This window comes from Lathyrus oleraceus, chromosome 4 (genome assembly GCF_024323335.1).
Source record: "Lathyrus oleraceus cultivar Zhongwan6 chromosome 4, CAAS_Psat_ZW6_1.0, whole genome shotgun sequence".
Taxonomy (NCBI): domain Eukaryota; kingdom Viridiplantae; phylum Streptophyta; class Magnoliopsida; order Fabales; family Fabaceae; genus Lathyrus; species Lathyrus oleraceus.
This window is the reverse complement of record NC_066582.1, coordinates 257603893-257625569: the sequence shown is the minus strand read 5'-3', so window position 1 is coordinate 257625569 and position 21677 is coordinate 257603893. Positions and strand designations below refer to the sequence as shown.

At 36.6% G+C, this 21677-nt stretch overlaps 2 protein-coding genes across 2 annotated transcripts; both read right to left on the bottom strand.

Moving 5' to 3' along the window:
• Positions 1-1174: 1174 nt before the first annotated feature.
• Positions 1175-1882, bottom strand: LOC127136957 (uncharacterized). Its single transcript, XM_051063461.1, has one exon. The coding sequence runs from the start codon at positions 1880-1882 to the stop codon at positions 1175-1177; it is 708 nt and encodes a 235-aa protein (XP_050919418.1).
• A 3976-nt stretch (positions 1883-5858) lies between these two features.
• On the bottom strand, positions 5859-10204 carry LOC127074954 (ATP-dependent 6-phosphofructokinase 5, chloroplastic). The gene is made up of 13 exons (XM_051016376.1): positions 9711-10204; positions 9538-9628; positions 8576-8649; positions 8130-8241; positions 7914-8009; positions 7692-7793; positions 7511-7585; positions 7245-7385; positions 7030-7146; positions 6841-6945; positions 6687-6767; positions 6447-6575; positions 5859-6308 (listed from the first exon to the last, which is right to left on the bottom strand). Exons 1-13 carry the CDS (start codon positions 10010-10012, stop codon positions 6141-6143), a joined length of 1593 nt encoding a protein of 530 aa, XP_050872333.1. The 5' UTR covers positions 10013-10204; the 3' UTR covers positions 5859-6140.
• Positions 10205-21677: the final 11473 nt, after the last annotated feature.

Here is a 21677-nt window from a genome sequence, read left to right as displayed (position 1 = left end):
GGAACTTGTGGGCGGTAACCTTCTGGTACATAATTTGGTGGCATGCCCGAAGGGAAATTGGGGTGCATCTGATACTGAGAAGCGTTCACAGGTGCCACGAAAATGGGCGTAGACACGACCTCTAAAATTACAGTTCTTTGAATAGGCTCTGGGGGTGGCTGATTTTGAGCAACCACCAGTGTTTCCACCATTGTTGTGAGTCTCTCCAAACTGCCTTTGAGTGAAGTAACTTCTTCCCTGAGTTCCTCATTTTCCTGCTCAAGTTGTTCCATCCTTTTCTGATGACTAGATTGAGTGTTGTACCGATGAAACAACTTGTCTCTTGGAGTGAAAGACAGGGATAAGTCTTGGGAATGAAAAAAATGTGATATTTAGAATTATGCGTGATATGCAATGCAAATGAATTTCAAGGAACTTTAGTAAACATAGCTATTGCAAACATCATGGAGAGAAGTGCTACTCTTTTGATACCTGAAAAAAAATCTCATTTCATTGGAAAGATTACAATTTTTGAAGTACACTTTCAAAAGATACAAGAAAAATATCTAGAATCCTAAGGAAGTTGCTGAGAAGAAGATCCAATCTCTATTTTTAGCTTCCTATTAAGCTCCTTGATTCGGTCCTTCATCTGAGTTTTTTCAACCACTAGCTTGTTGACAATCATCTTCCAAGCGCATGAAGTAGGAGGATTATTTGAACTAGGAAATAACCTAATGCTAGAGGAAAGTAAATCCTCTTGCACCTTTCTTTTCTTGTTAGCAAGCTCTTCATCATTCCTTTTCTTCAAGTGTCTTTGAAGCTCTTTATTCTCTGCTTGGACGATCTGATACTTATTCTTCCAAGCATCCTTTTCTCGTTGCATCCTAGTCAAAGCAACCTTGAGTTTCTCCGCGTCAGTCATGAAAATGAGAGAAGGTTCTTTAATAGTTAAAGACAAAGGCTCTTTTCGAGGATAAGGCATTTTCAAACTAACGGCCCTATATTGCACCTATTGGAGATAAGGCTCCAAAGAGATGCAATCTAGCTTTCATAGAACTTCTCTTCTTTGCTTATGGACGTGGCGCCAGGCAGGCATAATATTTTCTTCGAATGCTTTGTTGTCTTCTCATTTATTGAAGAAGAAACTCTCTAAGAATATGGTGTTGGGCTTGTCCTTCATTGGGTATCTAAGAAGTTAATGCCTCCCTTTTGTACCAAATAGAGGTACATTAGGAAACTCAGCACAACTATCAATAATTTTCACCCCCTCATAAGCACAGTCAAACCAATCAATGTTAGAATGAGTGAGAGACATAATCTTTTGTGACCATAGAAAACCATCCTTGAGGTCCCGAAAGGTAGTAGACCGAGGCAAGTGTGAAATAAACCACTTGTAGAGAAGAGTTGTACAACATATAATCATTCCTCCCTTATGATAATTCCTAAGATGGACTGAATGGTAAACATCTACAAGAAATGTATGAACTGGATTTCCAATTAGGAATATTTTGATAGCATTAATGTCAACTAAGTCGTCAACATTGGGGAAGAGGAACAATCCATAGACGAGAAAGGCAAGAATAGCCTCAAAAGCGTCCATACTCTTCATGCTAGCAAAATAACGAGCCTTATCTATCAAGAATTTAGCAGGCAAACCAAGAATTCCTCCTTTTGTAGTCAGACTAGCTTTGATCTCAGACATCCTTAAATGAATAGCTTCTGCAATGTCTTGATGCTTTGGAATTTTTTCTAAACCATAAAAGGGGACTTGATCAGGAATGGGTAGGCCAATCATGTGAGAAAACTCCTCTAAGGTAGACACAAGTTGATAATCTGGAAAGGTAAAGCACCGGTAGAATGGATCATAGAACTGAACCAATGTAGCAAGAACCCCATCCACCATGTTGGTCTTCAAAAGAGGTAGAAGTCTCCACTATTTTCCTTTGAAGTCTTCAGGATTAACCACCAAAGATACTATCTTTCTTAAATACTCCAATTTTGGACTCTTGAAAGTGTACTTTTAAGCTCTTCTTCTTCCAAAATCCATAGTGAAAAATACCTATGATATTTGCAACAAATGCTTCTAAGTTCCTTGAAGACTTTATAAGATGATATTAATGAATGCATGAATGTATGAATGCCCAAACACATCAAGATTAACAAACATATGCAAGATGTTAAATACATGGGTTTCATAGGTTCGACTTCACGATCATGAGGCCATGGGTCTAACCATCCCAACAAGGTAACTGCTAAGGGTTTATCATCAAGACATGAACCAAGGTTTCAAGAAAGTTCCCAGAATCATAATCCCATCTTTCGGATATTACCGGTTTGGATAACTACTTGTCAACCAATAATATTCTCAAGAGAAACTCATCTGATTGTAGTATCGCGTATCAACTAATTCAGGTTTACACCTTCATAGTCACCACACTACATCGTAACAAGGCTTAGTAGGGTAAAGGGACACTAAAGTCATCAGCTTCTCGGGCTCCCAGGTCAAAGATAGCAAACATCTTTATGATTTCTCGTTCAACAAATACTATCCCCAAAGGTGCCTCTACTGATTGGGGGATTCTCAAGTCAGCTTGTTCGGGATTACTCCACACAAGCCAACTTGACAATACCACCCTCTTATCTCAATATGCACTCAAGTACGGATCAGAACTTATCTTAACACAAAGATCACCCAAGAAAATATAAACAAACAAATAATAAAACATAGATAAAAACAAGATAGCTATAACCCTCTTGGGGAGAATTCCCCAGTGAAGTCGCCATTTCTGTCGCAGAGTGAGAATCAGATACCAAACTATTGGATTAACTTGACTCATAAAACATTGATATCACCACCGAACTTTTATTTTTCCAAGGGAAGGGGAAAAGATTCAAAATAAACCCAAAAATAAACATGCATAGCAAATATTAAAACTAGAAGCAAAGCAAGTAGAGATCAAAAGTACGGGGGTTGCTTATGCAAAGGGAAGGTATTAGCATCCTAAGCATATGTAGTACTCTACAGGAACCTTTTGAATTTATCTATGTTTTGGTTTAAAAGTTGTTTGATTTTTGAATAGGGCAATGAAAGGGGTAAAAAATGTTTTTGAAAAGTGTTACTTGACTAAAGGTAAGTCAAAGTTTGAGTTTGAGATGCTTCATGTGTACCAAAGCATTTGAAAGTGTAACTGAAAAACCCATTGACTAAAAGTAAGTCAAGGTTTGTGTTTGAAACGCCTCATATGTACTAAAGCATTTGAAAGTGTAATTGAAAAATCCATTTACTAAAAGTAAGTCAAGGTTTGTGTGGGTGTTTTAGCTTGAAAAGGGGGTAGGGTTTGGTTTAGGGTAAATGCATGAATGGACAAACAAAGTCAACAAACAAACAAACAGTACATGACTAGGAAGTCAACATAAGATCATTTCCCTTGGATTTAGATACATAAAGATACATAAATTGGCAAGACATGAATAAGTTGCTTACATGTTTTTAAGGCATTATTAACATAAACAAGATATGACAAAGGTTTAAATAACACCACAAGAGATAGCACATGAACAAGTATGAGATACATATTCAACATTATGGAAGTTTATGACGGAAATACTTGAATGAAATGATAAACAATTATAGGACATGAATATAACATAATAAATTAAGATAGAATACAAGTGAAGTACCACAAGACATGATTAAACAAGTGTATATTCAAGGTGACTTGTGAGTAAAGTGTATCTTACATGTCAAAGCAAAACCCTAGATAGGGGCATCATTGTGAAGCAAAGACATGTGGGAGACAAGTCAAGTCCTAAGTCCTAACAAGGTATAAACATGTTTACATTTAGGAAACTATGAATGCTTGAATAATCAAGATATAAACAAACAAGCCATAGATTAATTCAAAACATGAAGAGGAACAAACTCAAGTGGAAGCTCTAGTCATGCATCAATGTGTTCTTGCAAAGTTCTTAACCAAAACCCTAATCTCAAGATTGTTTAATCAACATACTTTTCAAGTTTAAGTCATTTTAATCATGTTATGGAAGGCAATAAGTCAAGACAAACATGTTATAAACATAGAACAAGGCCTAAACACAACACAACAAAGTTATACAAACATTTAAGGTCCATTAGGTTAAGGAAAACATCAAAAGAAAGTCATTTGAAATGCATAAAATACTTAAAAAGGACCAATTTTCAACATACTAAAAATACATGGAATAAATATTATTTTTGGTATCATAAAATAGACATTCTCATGAACACATGGCAAAAGTAAGGGACCAAAAGTGTTAAGGGATCATAAAGTTATGGCTTTTTAAGTTGTGAAAAAAATGAAAGTTAAGCAGTGATAAAAAAAATACAATGCCTTGGCCAGGTTCGAATCTACGCCCTTGGGGTTCCAGCCAAAAACACAAGCCACTAGGCCATGCGCTGCCTGGTGAATAAAAATACAAAAAGGGCTAGGGCGAGGGCATTCGAACCACCTCCGCATCACCATCAACCTCACGCCTCTCTCTCTCTTATTCTTATTTTTTCTTCATGTTGATGGAGGGAGACTCTTGATCACCTTGAGATATTTATGATCACACTAAGCCTTGATTGATACATCTCTTGAACTTCTTGATGCCAAAACCCTAACTTGTCAACAAAGCAAAGCGAGACATATATTTTTTTTGTATTTTTGTGGGGTTAGCAAAGCATAAGGATATAGCACAAAAGTATTTGATGACATTGATGTTATGCAACTGATAAGAGATCTTAGGGGCAAAAATTAGGGTATTACACACACCAACAAAAAAATTGTTGTTACTTAAAAAGAATGTGTCAAAAACCACGTTGCAACTTTAATGTTCTATACATCACCTAACCCTACTTACGCTGACGAACTAGAGATAGAAAGCTCTGAGTAGTGGTTAGTGAGTTATTTCGTGAGGGATCAGCTATAACGGTTTTGTTAATTCACCATGGGATTATAATGATTAGATCATTCATACAGAGCATCAAACATCAACAATAGAGGAATAAGGAATTCTAGAATACAACCTGACCGCTTTCGTGACATTGTTTACTCGTTTATTTACTTTTCGAATTGAAACTAAAAAAAATTCCTTTTTTACTAGTTCTTTATAAATTGCACATATCTTGTCTTGCTTGGAGGCAGTCCTTGTGGATTCGATCTTTTTGTTATTACTTCGACATTATCGGTACACTTGCTAAGAAGTCATCAATGTTCCCTCGTGTTGACCCCGAATTGACCCCAACAGTGGTATCATGAGTCTTTGGTTCGAGCGAAGGGACCGGCCCACTTGTATCAAAAGCATCCCCACATGATCGTGGGTAAAGTCCTATTGAAGAGTGTCAACGACGGTACAAGTGTATGTGATAAAAAAAGTTTTTGCTTGAAGAGAAGCATTGTGGATAGATTCACACCTAATGGGGAGGGTTAAGAATAACAAATGTGAGTAATGTGAAAAAGTCTCACATTAATTGAAAATATGGAGACTTTAGCATTTATAAATGGGAGAATCCACATACCTATCACCTTAAAGTTTTGGATGAGTATGTTATGTGTCTCTCCCACTTATAAATGTTCAAGTCTCCGTATTTCTCGTATTTCTAACCAATATGGAACTTCCCCATGCTACTAACACTTGATATTCTCAAAACATATAATGAATTTCAAAAATGATTATCATTCTTAGTTCTTTCGTTATCCTATGTTCTTTAATCAACATGCCAATAAGAAGAATCATAAGCTCAATGTCTTACTTTTAGGGAAGATATGGCGTATAATCCACTATGTGATGGTTCATAACCCATAATATAAGTCAGAAGAATCATAAACTATAGTAATGAATTTCAAACACTACACATGTTTATCATTCTATGCAGATTCATTATCATATGTTATTTCATTAAAATTTGGCCATTAATATGTGATATAATGCTTAGAGATGATACATCTAAAATGTTAATTTGAATGCAGCAGACAAAACTGCCATGCTTTACAAATAACCAATTTTTCAAAGGAAAAAATGTTACCCTTCCTATTATTTTCACATTTGATTGTTTCGGCAAATTTGCCAGAATTAATTTGAAGCTATCTACTTATGATATAACTATCAGCAAATAACTTATTGGAAAGGGTAGATAACTATCAGATGAAGTCAGGTTGGCCAGTTGAAGTTAAGCAACGATGCCACATTCGACTGTTAGGGTCCACCAGTCGGGGATGCGATATTACTTCCGGGATGGGGAAGTAAGCATAGTGGGTGTTACATAAACCTACTGATATGCCGCTATATCCTGCAAATGCACCATGAACCTGCAATGCAATAGCAATGAATCAATATGGGGGAATTCGATGCAGATAGAATAGCACGAAATCGACATAATCTCATAGATTTGAATCTCTTTGCTGCTATTGTAGCAAAAACAAAAAGAGGGAGAGAGAGAGACTAACAGCATTTTGTCCAAGTACAGTGCATAAAATCCCATCTGATGCATTTGCTCGACACGCACGGATCATGTATGTTGGATCAATATATTTTACATCAGCATGAACACCAATCTCCTTGAAATATTTTTTTGTCTGAAATACAACATTCATCAGCATATACTTTGTTAAATAAAAAATTTAAACGAAGGAAGCTATTTACGCTCATTTAGTTTATTTCGAGCGCCAAAAACAGTTAATACAAACCTCTTGCTGTATATATACACCAATATCTCCAAATACAATATTTCCCGATGCATCTTTTGCATTAGTGTTTTGAAGTAAATTCTGCACAAAATATTACCAGTTATAGACAGTTTCATGTCTTAATATAAAAGTCTTCAAAGAAATCGATAATCACCTGTCCAGCTCCCTCTGCCACGCAGACTACAGCCGATCCCTTCATTTCTAGAAGGTACTGCAGATGCCTCAATACACCATGAGGGCCATGTAAGTTAAACGGCACCTTAGAACCACAGCCAAAAATTGTATCAGTTTATAGGTACGGTGAAAAATGGGAGACCGTCAAATTAGTTTTTATCATACATACCTCAGGTATCAAACATACGTCGACCTGTCCACTAGATAGGGAAGCCTGCATTGCTATGAACCCACTACTACGGCCCATTAATTTCACAACCCCAATTCCGTGATATGCACTATGTGCCTGATAAAAGATGGGGAAGAAGTGCCAATATTTTAATATATACCGCGTCGAAACATTTACTGCATTGAGTGACAAAGAATAAGATATAATTTACGTACCTCAATGTATGCAGAATTAATTGCTCTTTGTGCTTCTTCTACAGCAGTATCGAATCCGAAAGTTTTATCCATCAATAGAATATCATTATCAATAGTTTTAGGCACTCCAATGACAGACACTTTGAGTAGTCTTTTGCAGCACTAAAAGAAATAAAAGTTTGTAGTTAAGAAAAAGAAGGAAAAACACAATTTATTCGCACAAGAAACTCAAAATATCACAATCAAAATTGCAGCATTAATTGATATTAGGCTAGAGGATTAATCACCTCACTGTGAATTGCATTTGCACCAGCATGTGTTCCATTTCCACCTAGTACAAAAAGCATGTTGATCCCTCTCTCCTGAAAAATCAATAATATGCATATAATATGAGAGAAATATGATACCATGTTGTATCCCATCATGAAATCATCGAGTGGTTTTTGATAGATCAGATCAATCACCTACCTCCAAAGTATCCACGATATCATTGACTCCAGGTCCTCCTCGCGAAACTCCCAACAAGCTTCCACCAGATAGATGAATATTCTGAACTACTTTCCTTGACAGCTGTGAATGATAGACCACTATAGTTAAAGAATCGTCGGGAACTCATGTTCGATGAACTATGTATCATTAGATTAATAAACTGATGTTAAACCGAAAACAATGAGGGAGGTATGAGATTACCGGTACTTCTGTCAATTCTTTATCAGAAAATCCTCGATAACCAAAAGGAATCCCCACTATCTTTTTTACTCCATATATTTCAAGTGTGATTACAATCTGCATCCCATTCATTATTTGAACAAACACAAATAATTTAGCGACCATAATCATTAGCATTACGATTAAATGGGAAGTGAACTAAAAGCTTTTTGAAAAATAACTTCATAAAAAACTAACCTGTCTGATGACATCATTAAGACCAGGGCAGAGCCCTCCACAGGTGACAATTGCTGCCTTAACTTCTTCTGGTTTATAGTATATTTTTTCCCGAGGCCCCGCTCGATGAACCCTAACAAGATTTCAAAAACTCACCATATAAGCTAATATTTGAAAAACAATATTTTATATGTCAAGATATTGAACCCAGAAAATACAAGTAACAAATTCAATGGTAATCAGCCTGCATATTCATATAGATTTTACCACCAATATCACATCCGGCGTGATTTTCTTCAAACATTTTAAGAAGCATTTTAGTATGAGAAACCTATATTGAAAAATTGTATTCCCCTAACAGCATTTCAAACCTACATTCTAAGATGCAAGACGACATATGGAAACATAGAAACAATCATATATAACTGACTGGAATATGTTTAAAATTGAAGAAACAAATTCTTTACCATTGTTCTACCCAAGTACAATTGGGATCAATGCACTCAGCACCAGCAGATTTAGGCGACGAATAGTTAATTGTCTGAAAAACCAAAGCAACATTCAGAGCCATCACAAATCAAATGTCTAACAGTAGCATGTCACTGCAGTTAAATTGTATCAATTCCAGGATAATAAAACAAAATGCATAAACCGTATGAAGTTAGTCCAACTGTGAGATAAACAGCTTAGTTAACATCAAACCAGCAGCCCAACTTAAGTTCTCAGTTTAGGACAGTGTCTAATATAGTTCTTAGTTTTTTAGCTTAAGTAAACGGAACAAAACCGATTTCAAAGATGAAAACTGTCTAATCTTTATAAGCCCTATTTAACGCCATATCACTAGCCCGTGCGAGACCAGAGTTTTCCCCGTACATCTCTCACATATTAGGTCTTTTGGCCTGATCCGTAGAAAATACAAATGGCCCAATAATGAACTTGAAACTCCAGTACCATTTTAAGTATTACGTCTAAGTCAATCTCACAAGACTAGGCTATAAGGCAACGATTGTCTAAACTTTACAAGCCCTATTACATCCTATGAAGCACGGACACAGACACGAACACCAGATATGACACTGACGCTAACACGTCTACACCAGTAATAATTTGAGAAATGAATAAATTGAACATATTCACAGGTGTCAGTGTCATGTCTGACACGGACAGTTTTTTTAAGAGGTGTCAGTGCTACAAAAATGACATCATATCTCTAACCAACCTATACGAGACTTGGATTATCCCTAATACACCCCCATTACGGATCCATGATCCTGGGTTTTGAGTCCAAATCAAACCCAAAAAATCAGCTTGTAAGGTGCTGAATGATGATTGTTTAAAGCTGTATAATCTCTATTTAAGTGATATCTCTAATTCCACTAAAATTTAATGAAAGCAACATTAAGGGGAAGAAGAAAAAAAACAACCGCACCTTGAGAAGCACTCTATCATTGTTATTAATGTAACCATGCCACTCTTCATCCAATGAGTAATGACCTGGAATATTTTTACCTATCGGAGTTCTGTTACAAATCAAACAAACAATATATATTAGATTCCATTTTAATTAAGTTATAAAATTGAAAGAAATCAAACAAAACGAACCTCATTTTGAGACAAAAGGTAGAAGGAATAGGAGGAGAATCAGGAAAAATATCAGTAATATGAGGAAGTCGAAAACGGGACTCAAAGTCCTGCTGAAACTTGATTTTCCAATCAGGATCATTGAAATCAATAGCTGAGGTTGAAGTGGAATTGCTATGTTCTGCAAAGACACCAACATTCTTGATGACTCTACGGGAGTTGGAGTGAGAGAGACGGAGTATAGAGGAGCGGGTTTGAGCTGGGTGAGGAAGGTTTAGGTAGGGGTTGGTGGTGGCAGTGATCGCATGCGAAATTGAAGCCATTAAATAGGGATTTATGAATATGAAGAAAGTGAAATCTGAAAGTGATGAAATTGGAGGGAATGTAGTAGATGAAGGTGAAGGATGGAACGGTGGAGGATCGGTCGGAGGGAACAAGGAGAGACTGAGACAGAAACAATGAAGTTTGAGTTTGACTTAACAAGAAATCAGAAGACATAACATAACACTAGTCAAATTGAGTTGTTAAACTTGGTAAATTGTTAAATTAATAATGATTTTTAGCTGTCATTTTTAAATAAAATGATCTTAATTATTCTTCTTTTTCTTCTTTTTAAAATATATTTCTATAATTTTTGTTGTGGTAAAAAATGCATGTGTATGGTATTTCTACAAAAATAAAGGATTCTCAAATGTTTTAATATGTTTATAACAATTTAAGGTGGTTAGGGTTTACTCGTAATGGTGAGAAGCCATTTATGACGATGTTATAGTGTTTATGGTGGTTTAGAGAATCAACTCATATGAGGTGAGAGATTTTGTGTATAAGTGTAGTGTTTAGGGCCTAAGTGATATTTAGTGTAAGTTATGAATTTGTTTCATCCTCATTCTAGGAATGAGATATTTATAGAGGTCTATTAGATCTGGGCTAGAGATCTAGATAATTGTTTACCTTAGACTCGTGACCAATGAATGTGGTCATGGGAGGACTTGATCTTCTTGGATTGTGGGGAGGGTGGTTTCTCGTTTTGACCGACTCTTTGTCAGTTAGTTATTGTGGATCCACGTCATCACCCACGTTTACTAGGCAAGTGGACAAAGGGAGCCCACTCCAAATAGACTTATGACCCCTTTTTGGGCGACCATATGACTTCTTTGGGCGACACGTGGCACTGCATGGTAACTATCCCCTCACCATGGCGTCTAGCCTTCCCTCCTTTCCATGGAATATTTCCTCTTGTTGGCCTAATAAAATTGCTAGAAGTAATTCATATTTAGTAGTAGTATTAGTTTTGTTAAGTATGACCTAACTAGTGTATGTTAGCATTTTTGTCTACGTGGCATTATTGTTTGTGTATATAAACAAGTGTAGCTGTCAATAAAGTAGTAGTACGTAACCATTTACTGTAACCGTTTGAATAATAATGGAAGTTTGTTATTTCAATTCTCTATCTTCTCTATCTTCTTCCATCTTCATCTTTTTCATCTTGCGCACCAACAATTGGTATCTAGAGCTCCAGTTCAGATCCACAAGGAAACACGAGTGAACGGTGAGGCGTTGTGTGATTGATTTTATTTCTTAAATTCGTGTTGAATTTTGGATCGGAATCGTAACAAAATTACATTTCTTGATTTTGCGGGATTGTGAAACACTAGCGTTTGGTTAGATCTTAGTGAATTGCACAAGGTTGAAGATGAATGGAAATGGTAATTTGAGTATTAAGCTTCCAATGTTCGATGGTAAGAATTGGAGTCAGCGGATGATTCAGATGCGTGTGTTATTTGGCTTTCAAGATATTCTTGATCTCGTCAATAACAGTTATGTTTCGGTTGCACTTCCGGCAAATGCAACGGATACACAGAGCGATGCTCAATGTGACATGAGGAATAAGGATCAGAAGGCGTTGTTCTATATCCATCAGTGTGTAGATGTGAATGTGTTTGAGAAAATCATTGATTCAACGACGGCGAAAACTGTGTGTGACACACTGGTACGGTGCTACGACGGTGATGCATCAGTGAAGAAGGTGAAGCTTCAATCTATGTGTAAGCAGTATGAGAATCTCATCATGAAGAATAATGAGAAGGTACCTGATTACATCTCTAGAGTGATTCTGATCACAAATGAGATGAAGGTGTGAGGAGAAACTCTCTCTGAAGAAAAGATCATTGAGAAGGTACTTAGATCTCTTACTCTTTAGTTTGATTACATTGTTGTAGCAATTGAACATTCTAAGGATCTTAGCACCATGAAAATTGAAGAGCTGGAAAGTAGTCTAGAGGCATAAGAGTTGCGTTTGACTGAGAGAAACTCTGAAATGGAGGTAAAGCAGCGGGCTCTAAAAGCAACTTCTGGTAAGAAATATCAGAAGCGGTCTTGGTCAGAAGCCAGGAAGAAATTTGATAATGTTCAGAAGTCAGAAACCTCGGATTCTGAAAGGCATGAGAGTGCTCATAAGGGGAATGAGAAGTATGACAAGGGGAAAGTTCAGTGCTATTGTTGTAAGAAGTTTAGCCATTTCGCTGCTGATTGTTGGTCAAATAAGGAAAGGAAGTCGGAAGAAGAAAACATAGCCATAGGAGATTCTGATGATGAACTTGTGTTATTTATGGCTGGTTATTCAAATCACCTTACTAGAAATAAGAAATGGTTGGTTGAGTTTGACTCTTGTAAGAGGACCGAGATCAAATATGCTGATGATAAGTATTTGAATGCTGAAGGAATGGAAAATGTCATAAATGGTTTTGGATAATGGTAGAACAACATTGATTCATAATGTGAGGTATGTTCCCGGAATGAAAAGAAATCTGATGAGTGTAGGTTAATTAATTGAGAAAGGTTTTTCAGTTACCATGAAGGACAATCTTTTGAAATTGTATCACTGCAATCAGAAGTTGATTATGAAGTCAGAACATGGAAGGAATAGAACATTCAAAGTGAATGTTAAAACTACAAACTCTGAATGCCTTACTGTACCAAGTGTTATGAAGGAAAGTGAGATGTGGCACAAAAGATTCGTTTATCTGAACTTCGGAAGCTTAGGGCATCTGAATTCAAAAAAGTTGGTACATGGAATTCTTGCAATTAAGAAGCTAGATAAGTCATGCAATGTGTGCATGAGAGGGAAGCAACCAAGTCTGCCATTTGCATCTGAAATGCCTCCAAGAGCAAAGCATGCTCTAGGTGTGGTGCATTCTGATGTGTGTGGACCATTTTCAGTACCTTCAATTGGAGGGAATAAATATTTTGAGTCATTGGTTGATGAGTTCACAAGGATGACTTGGGTATTCCTTATAAAGTTCAAACACAAGGTGTTTACTGAGTTTAAGAAATTCAGAATCAAGGCTGAAAATCACAGTGGTCAGAAGCTAAAAGTTCTCATAATTGATGGTGGAGGTAAGTATAAAGCTATGGAGTTCGGAAAGTTCTATGAGGAGAATGGAATTGAGCATGAGGTGACTGCTACATACACTCCTCAGCATAATTGTCTTGTTGAAAGAAGAAACCGGATTTTGCTTGATATGACAAGGAGCATGTTGAAGGATAAAAAGTTGCCTCACACCTTGTGAGGAGAAGTTGTTGCCATTACAATATATGTGCTCAACAGGTGTCCAACTAAAAAGATAAAGGAAATGTCTCCTTTAGAGAAGTGGACTGGAGATAAGAAAAGTGTGAGCCATCTGAAGGTGTTTGGTTCTGTTTGTTACAAACATGTTCCAGATGCTAAGAGAATGAAGTTGGATGACAGAAGCAGAGTTATGTTGCTTGTAGGGTACCATAGTGAAGGAGAAGGGCGATCCAAAATGCAGCAGAATTTAAAATTTCTCCTTTAATGATCCTTACGAATGGGCATGATCAGTGATAGAATTGTTACTTCTTATGGCGATTGTAACCTTTAATGCAGATCTACATAGCGATCACGAACGTTGAACAATGACAACGCCTCTACTTAGTCCACACGAACGGATTCCTTCAATCTCAATGATAGCTGCTACAAATGAAGGCTTTGAGTGTGTGTGTGTGAGAGGGAGAGAGAGAGAGAGAGAGAGAGAGAGAGAGAGAGAGAGAGAGAGAGAGAGAGAGAGAAACGAAATTGCAACTACACAAATGCTTCTACACAAGGGTTCTATTTATAGAACCACTTGTGTGGGATGCAAGCTAAAAAGCCCACTCAAGTGTATATGGCCCATATCTTATAATATGCCAAAATCACTTAAGTGCATGGTACCTTACCATATTTCGTATTCTACTTAAGTACACCGTACCTTACGATGTTCTACAATTCACTTAAGGGCACCGTACATTATAGTATTTCTTAGTTACTCTCTCTCTCATCAATCTGTCCTTTGTGTGTGACCCTGTAGGTTTTCGCGGCATTGGCAATTATATTAAGTCACGTATTTAACATAATAAACAGTGAGCGGTATCTAGTAACACATCACTACTATCCAAGACACGAAAATGTCATGTGATCTGAGAAATCCTTTTGTGATAATAATTATGTGTATAATTACCCTTTTGCCCTTATGTCTATATTGAACACAAGACATAGACCGTGTCGTCCTTGCCCAGTTCAATATTGGGCCAATAGACATTTATCCTGTTATGCAGGATGGGAAAATTCCATCTAGGTCACTCATGTCCCTTAGCATGCTTCGTGGAGTACCCATCAACTGTCTTTATGGTCATCCAGTTACGGACAATGTTTGATCAGCAATAAGGCACTCGACTCTACATCTAGGGTCCATAGTGGTTTCAGGTCGAAGGGTGGTATACACCATTATCACCATGAGAATAACTTATGACACTTTGCATAACATTCTATATAGTATTCTCATAGCGGGTCAATCCAGTATAAATATTACTCTTAATATTCATACCTATGTTTAAGACTTGATAACTCCTTATCTATGATCCATGAGATGTGATCATCAGTCTATATACATAATAGTCTTAATGCTTTAATGTTATCCCACTTCACAATAAAGCTCGACTACGGATACTTTAAGAATAGTGTCCTTATGTTTAATGTGATCTCATGATTAAGTCACACTTGATACATTAAACAGACTATCTATTCTAGGGACTTTATTAAACAAACATAATAAAGAAAAATCCTTTTATTATTAATAAATAATTCAATACAAGTACCAAAAGTATTGGCCTCTAGGGCTTACACCAACACATAGTACATGTGCTTATTAGATCTATTATTATGTCACTAACACGGTTGAATTCATCAGTGATATCATTGTGAAAGAATCAAAAGTGTGGGATTGAAATAAGTTTCAATCTAACTCTAGTGAGTTAACTTCTGAAGATACTTCATAATCTAAAGGTTCTGAAGATGAGTCAGAATCAAAAGGTGACTCTGAAGGAGAATCTGCTTCTGAAGGGGATTCTGCCTCTGAAGATGAGTCAGAGTCTGATAGTGACTCTGAAGGCAAGTCGGACTCTGAAGTTGAATCTGATTATGATCCAGATTCTGATGGTTATTCAGACTCTGGTGGAGATCCAAAATATAGGAGTATTCCAGACTATGAAGGTGGTCATACCTCTGAAGGTGGTACTTTTGGGGTTCTAGCATCTGATATTGTTCCAGCATCCGAAGAAGATTCTGAACAAGTTCAGAGGGCACAAAGAATCAGAAATATTCCTCGAAGATTTACAGAGTTTGACATGCTGCAAGATACTGAAATAGACTCTGAGGAAGAACTCATTCAGTATGCATGTTAGTAAACTTTGAACCAGTTAGAAACAACCGGTATGTCTCTATGTTGATGACATACTGCTGACAGGAAGTTGTTCATATAAGATAATGAAGTTTAAGAAGGTGTTGATGAATGAGTTTGAGATGAATGATCTGGGAAATATGGTATATTTTCTAGGGATGAGGATTTTGTACTCTGATAAGGGTATCATTTTGCATCAGCTGAAGTATGAAATTGAACTTCTAAAGAGATTTAAGTTGCTGAGCTGTAAGGCTGCCGTCACACCTTCAACAATAAATCACAAATTGGATTTTGATCTTGAGGGTGATGATATAGATGCTACAACTTTCAAGTAGTTTGTTGGCTCTCTGAGGTATTTGTGTAATACTAGGCCTGATATTTGTTATGCATTTGGAATGTTTAGTAGTTTCATGAGTAAACCTAAGTGGTCTCAATACCAAGTTATTGTCAGGACTCTGAGGTATATTTAGGGGACTCTGAAGTATGGAGTTTTGTTCCTTCTGGTGAAAAAGCTAATTCAGAGCTGATATGTTACTCAAACTCTGATTGGTGTGGAGACAGAGTTGACAAAAGAAGTACTTCTGGATATTTGTTCAAGTATATGGGAGGTCTTATTTCTTGGTGTTCCAAGAAGCAAATAGTTGTTGCTTGGTCAACCTGTGAAGTTGAATACATTGCAGGTGTTGTGGCTGCATGTCAAGTTGTTTGGCTTATGAATTTACTGCGGGATCTAAAAATCAAGGTAAACAAGCCTTTGAAGTTGATGATTTATAACAAGTCTGAAATTAATCTTACCAAGAACCCAATGTTGCATGTGAGAAGCAAGTATGTTGAGACTAAGTATCACTATCTGAGAAATCAGGTTCAAAATAGAGTGCTAGAAGTTATGCACCGTAGCGCTCAGAAGCAACTTGCAGATGTTCGGACAAAAGCGATCAAGACTTATCAATTTCTTCACTTGAGGGATGGAATTGGTGTTGTTAGTTTTGATTAGCTGAATATGAATTAAGGGATGATGTTAGAAGTAATTCACATTCAGTAGTAGTATTAGTTTTGTTAAGCACAATCTAGCTAGTGTAGGTTAGCATTTTCACCTACGTGGCATTATTGTTTGTGTATATAAACAAGTATAGTTTTCAATAAAGTAGTAGTGTAACCATTTATTGTAACCGTTCAAAGAGTAGTGGGAGTTTTTTACTTCAATTCTCTCTCTTCTCTCTCTTTTTCCATCTTCATCTTTTTCATCTTGTGCACCAACAAAAAATATATTAGTACATATTCAATCATTTATTTGACTATTTTACATGAATTAAATAAATAGTTTTTATAATTAATTTTACTTATGATTTTCGATTTTTTACACATGTAAAAAATCAATAAATTTATTAAAATTAATGTATATGATATTTCTAGTGAGTTGAGTAGCTTAAGTGTTATTGGCTAGTTGACTTAAATGGGTGTGAATTATTTATATTAGATTTTAATATAAATAAGTAGTTGATATTATAAATCAACAACTTTATAAAAAATGAAAATTTTCTTCTTTATATTATTCTTATTTATGATCTATTTCTATCTTTTAATAATTATTCAAGGATAATATTAACAAAATATTTATTAGAATTGTTTCGTTCGGGAATCAAAATTGGTGTTGATTGATGATGTTGGACTCTCGAAATTTCATCAACACTTACCACACTATTTATGGTCATGATCCAAGTGATGTCGAGATTAAAGATCATCTGACGCGTGGGACTCAGTCTGAGGGTGTCGATTGACTCAAGTTATTTGATATCTTCTGGGATGACGAGATACCTCTTAAGAGTATTGAGCTAGTGGAACCAGTTTATTCTAGTAACTATATCTTGGTGGACTATGAAATATTAGAAACCCCTTCTGCTTTAAATAATCATACGGTCGTGAGGACGATTAATATTGAAGTAGGTAGTCCTTATGATTTGTTGGTTCTTCTTGTGGAATCAGGAAAAGAGATATGTAGCAACTTTAGGGAATGCTTTATTCCTTTCTACGAATGTGTGTTTATCCGAGTAAATTAGTGGTTACCCTTGTCCGAGTTTGAAGTGGAGGTGTTAAGGTTTTTAAAGGTTGCCTCATCGTAACTCCATCCATTCGCCTAGTCTTTTATAAGGGTGTTCCAATTATGGGCTAATTATCGGTCTTGGAAACCCTCATAACGTTTGTTCTTCCATCTTCTTACTGTAATGCATACTTTTGAAATAACATCAGGGACTAAGGGTTCATCGTACAACACCAGGAAGTTCCCCAGTTTAGTTATTGCACCGAGAGTTAGGATGATTTCCAGAATCACTCCGTGTTGGTAAAGATCTTAACTATAGGATCCCACTCCATGTTTTGTCACATTCCTATCGAGCTTCCTCGTTCTAACAATTGTTAGAGCTTAATCCATTGTTCGTGCACAAATAGATTTTGAAAGTATTGGACTTAGGTCCATTTCAAACGTAAGCCTCGTGAATATGTTCTTAGTCTAGAATCTCTTACTCTTAACGTGATTGAGATGAAGAAATATCTTGATGCTTTTTACGATAATCTTGATTATAAGGAGGGTTCGGTCCTACTGAGGTGAAGTCTTCTCTGGAGAGGAAATGGTCCATCGATGCTCGTGTTATTGTGCACGCACCAAATAGTTTGGAGATGAAGGCAATTTTTTGCAAGGATCAAGCCATCCCTTCATAACCTTTATTTTTACATTAGGTGTTCTATATTTTCAAATAAAATTAATTCTTTTAACAAAATTATTTGACATCTATATTGATCGAGAGGCTAAGGTTTATACCGTCACTTCTTTAGTTCGGACCAACAGTCCTCCTCCAGTTGGTCCTGATATATCTACTACTACTTCAATTTTCCATATATCCTCTTGCCGGGAGCAACCATCTATCGGGGTTGTTATTGAAGACTGGGGTCGGCCTCCTATGAATAATAACAAAAGGGACCAGGACCAGGGTCTGAGTATTCCTTTGGAGAGAAGTTTGGCTAAACGAACTTAGTAGTTCGGGGGTACTTTTTTGGGTCATCCACTTCTCTGCTTAAGATGTCGGCCATTTTCCGTCCCGAATTCCCCGTACTTCTTAGGAGGCATTTGTTGCAATCTTTTAGGAGGATTTAGCCTTCAGAACTTTCCTAAAGTGGAAAATACAGAAATATTTTAAGAGGCCACTTTCTATACTTATTTTGTCTCTCTATTTTCTCTAGTTGCTGTTGAACGGGGGCATGTTTTACCTATGGGTAATCCGTCCAAGAAAAGGGATACTTGGAAAGGAAAATGTGATGCAGATGAATAAGAGAGATCCAAGCTTCAATAAGAAGTATCGACTCTTTAGGAGAAGGCGAGTCGAGCGGATTCTATTCAAAAGAGGAAAAAGTTCATGGATCCCCTTCCTCTCTCGCCACCAGGATTGTTAGGTTGAATCCTCTCTAGAAATAATGATTTGCACAGAGTCGTTCGTATGGAACCATCATGGAGGATGACATCTCAGCGCCTCAAGATGGAGAAATTTGTCTTTATTTTATGTTTAATTTAGACAAGGTATTATACCCTTATATTTTCCTTTTACATGTATGAACAACAATATCTATTTATTTACCTCCCTTCAATTGGCCTTTTTTTATGCTTGTCGTGATTTTTTAAATATATTTTTGGTTGTTGTACCATCTAGGTCGTTCTTGACCTGGTCTCTTAGCTTCGAATGAGCTTCGAATAAAATGGACGTTTGCACCATTTGTATTATCCTCTTTGGGTCCCTTATAAAGCAAGAACCAACAAGATCTTTGAAGCTTACTTCCACTTATCACTTTGGTGTGACTCGACATAACTGTTAATCTTTGTTGTCCTTCATCCCACTTGATGAGAGTCAGGATAAATTCTAAGTTTCACAGTCACCTGTCCCCAATTGAAGGGAACTAGTGTAATTGTTAAGCTTGTTGTTACCCTTCATAGTCGAGGGGAGTTGACGCAAGTGTTGAACATCACGAGGAAACGTCCTTGACCAAAGGTCGTGTTCTAGACCGACCACAAAGACCTTGGATGGATTTAAGTCGATCATACCAATCCCGACAAATAGTCGGTTAAGGTCCCTCTCATTCCATAGTCTTTTAGATAAGCGAAGATTATCATTCTTATGATCTCAAGAGATCTCACCCACAAAACATATCTTAGGGAATGTCACCATAAACTTCCTTAAGGATATGATACATATATTTTTGTCCTAAATGACCCTCGCATTATTTCATGCATGCATCCCAGAGTTTTCTTCTATCTCGGGTAGTGAAGGGAATCGGTATGTTCCCCGAATCGTTAGACTCACATATTATAACCATTACAAAAGAGTTAAGTAAGAATAATTAAGAAGGAAATAAATACCTGAGATTCGTGCTTGCAAAGTGATTGGCATAAGATGTAAAGAATCTGATCAACGGTCTTGAGGAAATGGGAGCAAGAACGAGAATTATGAACAAAGGAACAAAAGAAAAGGGGTTTTATGGAATTAAGATTTACAATGGTCAAGAAACTTTATCGAGTTAGAGTAATGATACCAACCGGATTCCCCATAAAAATCATCATAACAAGGAGAGAGAAAACAATTGTCATTGAGGTCGAGTATGAAGAGAGAGCAGGTCATATATGACAAAGTGTCAAGCTACACAGATGAAATAAGTCTAATCTCGGACTTTTGGGTTATAGGAGATGTGTTGGTAGATGACATATATGGATCAACATAAGGGTTATGGGATAGCTCTAGGGTCACATGAGAGTTACATAAAATCATAAATAAGATGTTATGTGAAAGTAATGAGAGGGGAAACCGTTATACATATAATTTAACATGGAATTTGAGGAGCCATTTCTTAATGATCTAAGAGATTAAGGATTAGTATAAATAGACTTCCCACCACGGGAAGAAAGACAGACAATAAATACCTGTAACACCTCAAAATTTGCCCTCCTCTCTTGGGACTGAGCATAACATATTACATATCATTTCTAGGTCATTAGGAATTGCATATTGCATATCATGTGGTTACATTGTGCAAGTCATCCTCACAAGTCTTGATCAGAAGATGAAGAGGTCATGGTGCAAGCTAGGGTTTCATTGGACTGGTCATTAATCATCTGAGGATGTGGAGGTCCAAATTAGGGTTTCATGATTCTCAAAGGAGATTGGTCTTCATCTTGATTTAAATGATTCATCATCATCATCATGGTTTGTCATCATCAAGTGTTGAAGCAGATTCCTTGAGATTAGGGTTTTGACCACTGGTCAACCCTAATCAGTTGCATTGGGCCAATCAGGGCATGATCAGGAGATGGGGTCTATGATGTATATGGGGGGAATTTCATGATTATATTGAGCTTATTGAGGCTAGGGTTTCATCCTTGGGCCATTTCATTAGAAGATTGGAGCTCAGATTGATCAATGCCTGGCCAAATTCATCTATCAGTTGAAAAGTCAACTGTGGTCGACTGTGCATGATTTAATGGATTTGGAGAAGGAAATGAGTTGGATACACTTCATTCATGTTGTAACAAGTGTTATTTGACATTGCAAAGCTCAAGAATGGAGAAAATCAAGTCAGGACAAGAATTGCCACAAATAGAAAGTGACTTGTAATGGAAGTTTCCAAAAATGGAAAGTTTTTGACCTCAAAATTACATGTCCAAGGAAGCTTCAAATGAAAATTTGTTCAACATGAGAGTTGTAGATCTTGGTCGCACCTTTCCAAAAAGTCCAAGAACTTGAAAATCCCATGTATGGTTGGCAAGTTATGGTCCATTCAATTTCAAAAATGACCCATAATCAGAGGGGCATAACTTCCACATGGAGTGTCCAAATTGGATGATCTTTTTATGCACAAACTCCATTTGACATGTACTTTCATGGTGCATAATTGGAATTCATCAAAAATGGTCAATGCAAAAAGTCAATTTTCAAGTGTACAGTTAAAAATCCAAGGGCAAAATGGTCCAACTTGTGAAATAATGGGAATTTTGGAATGGGGATTTTTGCAACACCTCACAAATGCTATTTGAAAATTGTTGGGATCATCATAACAGGTCAAGGTGCAATGGTTGAAGAATTCACTTTTGAAATGAACTTGAAAAATGAACAAAGTGTCATGGCATGGTGAAAATCAAAATTACATGGCTAATGAAGATGGGACAAGTTGCAACAGCTCATGACAGATATTTAGAGCATGTGTGAGCTGTCAATGAGCT